The sequence below is a fragment of the Camelina sativa genome, chromosome 2 (assembly GCF_000633955.1).
Source record: "Camelina sativa cultivar DH55 chromosome 2, Cs, whole genome shotgun sequence".
Classification (NCBI taxonomy): domain Eukaryota; kingdom Viridiplantae; phylum Streptophyta; class Magnoliopsida; order Brassicales; family Brassicaceae; genus Camelina; species Camelina sativa.
In genome coordinates this window covers 3,554,627-3,557,136 of record NC_025686.1, presented here as the reverse complement: position 1 = coordinate 3,557,136, position 2,510 = coordinate 3,554,627, and the positions used below count along the sequence as shown (strand labels likewise).

The window sequence follows — 2,510 nt, the reverse complement described above, 5'->3', positions numbered from 1 at the left end:
GCGAAAATCTCTTAGCTACAAACCTACCAAAAATTAATACCTTTTGAAACTATTTGACCACTCGGATCCTCTTTCTCCCAAACCCTGACAGTTTTGTTTCTCTCTTTACTCTAAAAAACGTTTGATCTCCTTCCCTTTCTCGTTTACACCCAATCACCAAGAGTTATCTCTCTTTCTCTTTCTCTCCCAATCACCAAAAGCACAAAAGGAGAGAGGAGGCGTGACAATAAGGAGTATTATGGGTTTTTGGTTTAATTAGATTAGACCAGAATTTAATTAAACCAAAATCAATTAAAAATTTCGTCCTTCGGTTTTATCTACATCCCAATTTTAGGATGTTACAATTGTATAAACTAAAGCTGTAACAATAATGACAGTGTTATTATTTTGTTAACCGGAAATAAATGGTTAGCCAATTGAAATATTTCTTCAATGTATAGATTGTTGTTTTAACCAGTACTGGTTTAATTTTATAATAGTAATAAAGTAAAATAAAGTAATAAAATTAAAATTTTGAAGAGATAAATAATATAATTTTAGAATAAATTGCTGAAATATCTTAAATACCCCAATAGAGAGAGGATAAGAAATCTTCTCCAGCCAATAAGATAAAGTATCAATTCCTAATTATAGTTACATGATATAAGGAAGTTTTTTTTTTGTTGAAAAATATTATACAAAGAAGGAATTGTATACATATATATATATATATATTATATAAAGAAGGAAAATATATTTCTTGTTTTAGTCAAACAGGAAAAAAAATATGTATTTCTTTAAATAATATACCTATAAAAATATTGAGTCCAGCCAAATCTTTTCAAACTTGAATTAGATTTTACCCAAAACAATCTTTTTGTCGTTTTAAGTTTGTCCCTTTGCACATATTCTTCATAACCATTAAGCAAACACTTTGTTTGTACAATTCAAAAGCTTGTAATTGGTTTGAAACTGGTTAACGAATAATTGGTTTGAAACTACTATATTGTTTCCTTGAGACTTCCAATATAGATATATTGATTAAACAGAAATGTTTTGTAAAATAATCTTTCACCCAAGTAAGGGATGAAAATTACCACAACATATTGTCAAATATTTATTTTTATCCCATATAAGCATTATATAAATAGAAATCAAAGTCCTCTTAGTACTTGAGACCAAGAGTGAGTTCAAGAGACATGTCTTCTTCACCATTTGCACCATCCCCAGCAGCAATGACATCATTGGCTTTGTTTTCATTTTCTCCCACCTGCCATATAATATACATTTATCTAATTCATATGCATTGAATCTACAAGTTGATGAAAATGAATACTTTATAAGGTAAGAAATGCAAAAGAAAAAAAAAAGAAAAAAAAAAAGAAGAAGAAGGAAAAATTACCCTTGAAGATTGATAGAGAGACTTGCAAGATACTTCCGTTGGGGTTACCTTCTTAGTACTATCCAATTGTAGCATATAAGAAATTGAAAAAGATAGTTAACTAACAAATTACCAAAAAATATGATTATGCAATAACCTAATTTCATTTTGGATAGCATCTTGAAGATATTCATAGATCTGAAGGTACTGTTGAGACTGCCTCTGATTCATTTCCCGTATCATTCTCCTTTCTGCATAAAAAGAACATAATACACTCACTATGCACTATGTTGAACATCAATGCATATATTGCCGTATGCAAAGTTACAACACTAACATATTTATTTAACTCTAAATAAAAGTGTACATTAGATCTTACCTTTTACAGATACTCCTTCCTTCTTGTTCCTATACATCTATGGAAAATAAATACATATATTTGATTAAGTACATTGATGCATATATAGCTTTTACATGGATACATATCATGTATAGCTAGCTAATAATGTGTGTATGAATCATAAAGACCTGGAGATGGCTTTTAATTTGTGATAAAGTAAGGTCTCCTTCATCCATATAGTTCAAAATTTTCTTAGGTGTTGCCGCTGCAATTAAGAATATTAACTATAATGAATCTAAAAAGAGAAATTTGATCATGGATAAGATACAATCATCGAAAAAACTGAGAGGGTAGGTATCTTAATGAAAGAGACGGTTAATTTTAATGACAAAATTTTGGGATACTCTGTTTTGTTATAGAGGAATCGACTCTGTTTTAGGTTTAAAGAAAATCGCTTACTCCTTTCGCCACCGAGAAATTCAACAGCTTCAACAAAAAGGTGATGACGATCGTCAGTCCAGTGCATACGCGACATTGTTGACCTAACGTAAGATCTAACGATCGCGTCTCTCATCAGATTTTTTCTCCGGCTATTAGTTAGTTTTATGTTTTTTTTATAAAATGAACAGTATATTTATAGAATATTGTTATGATTAAAATATTCATATATTCCCAAAATAAAATAAGAAAAGAAATTCAATGCTTATTATTTCTTAGTTGTCACTTGTAAATTCATATTTAATTATTTCTCCAAACAAGGAAACACAAAATTGCACATTTGCTTAAAAGATATATTTTCTGACAGCTTTG

The 2,510-nt window shown here is 29.3% G+C and overlaps 1 protein-coding gene across 1 annotated transcript; it reads right to left on the bottom strand.

Moving 5' to 3' along the window:
• Positions 973 to 2,285, bottom strand: LOC104716833 (putative Myb family transcription factor At1g14600). Its single transcript, XM_010434288.1, has 6 exons — positions 2,160 to 2,285; positions 1,889 to 1,965; positions 1,740 to 1,776; positions 1,518 to 1,611; positions 1,382 to 1,439; positions 973 to 1,249 (listed from the first exon to the last, which is right to left on the bottom strand). Exons 1-6 carry the CDS (start codon positions 2,272 to 2,274, stop codon positions 1,145 to 1,147), a joined length of 486 nt encoding a protein of 161 aa, XP_010432590.1. The 5' UTR covers positions 2,275 to 2,285; the 3' UTR covers positions 973 to 1,144.

Excerpts from the sequence above, each read along its gene's own strand:
- LOC104716833 (XM_010434288.1), bottom strand. The coding sequence starts at position 2,274 with ATGAGAGACGCGATCGTTAGATCTTACGTTAGGTCAACAATGTCGCGT. Across the intron at positions 1,966-2,159 it reads ATTTCTCGGTGGCGAAAGGA|CGGCAACACCTAAGAAAATT; the intron begins GTAAGCGATTTT and ends TCTTAATTGCAG. Across the intron at positions 1,777-1,888 it reads AAATTAAAAGCCATCTCCAG|ATGTATAGGAACAAGAAGGA; the intron begins GTCTTTATGATT and ends TATTTTCCATAG.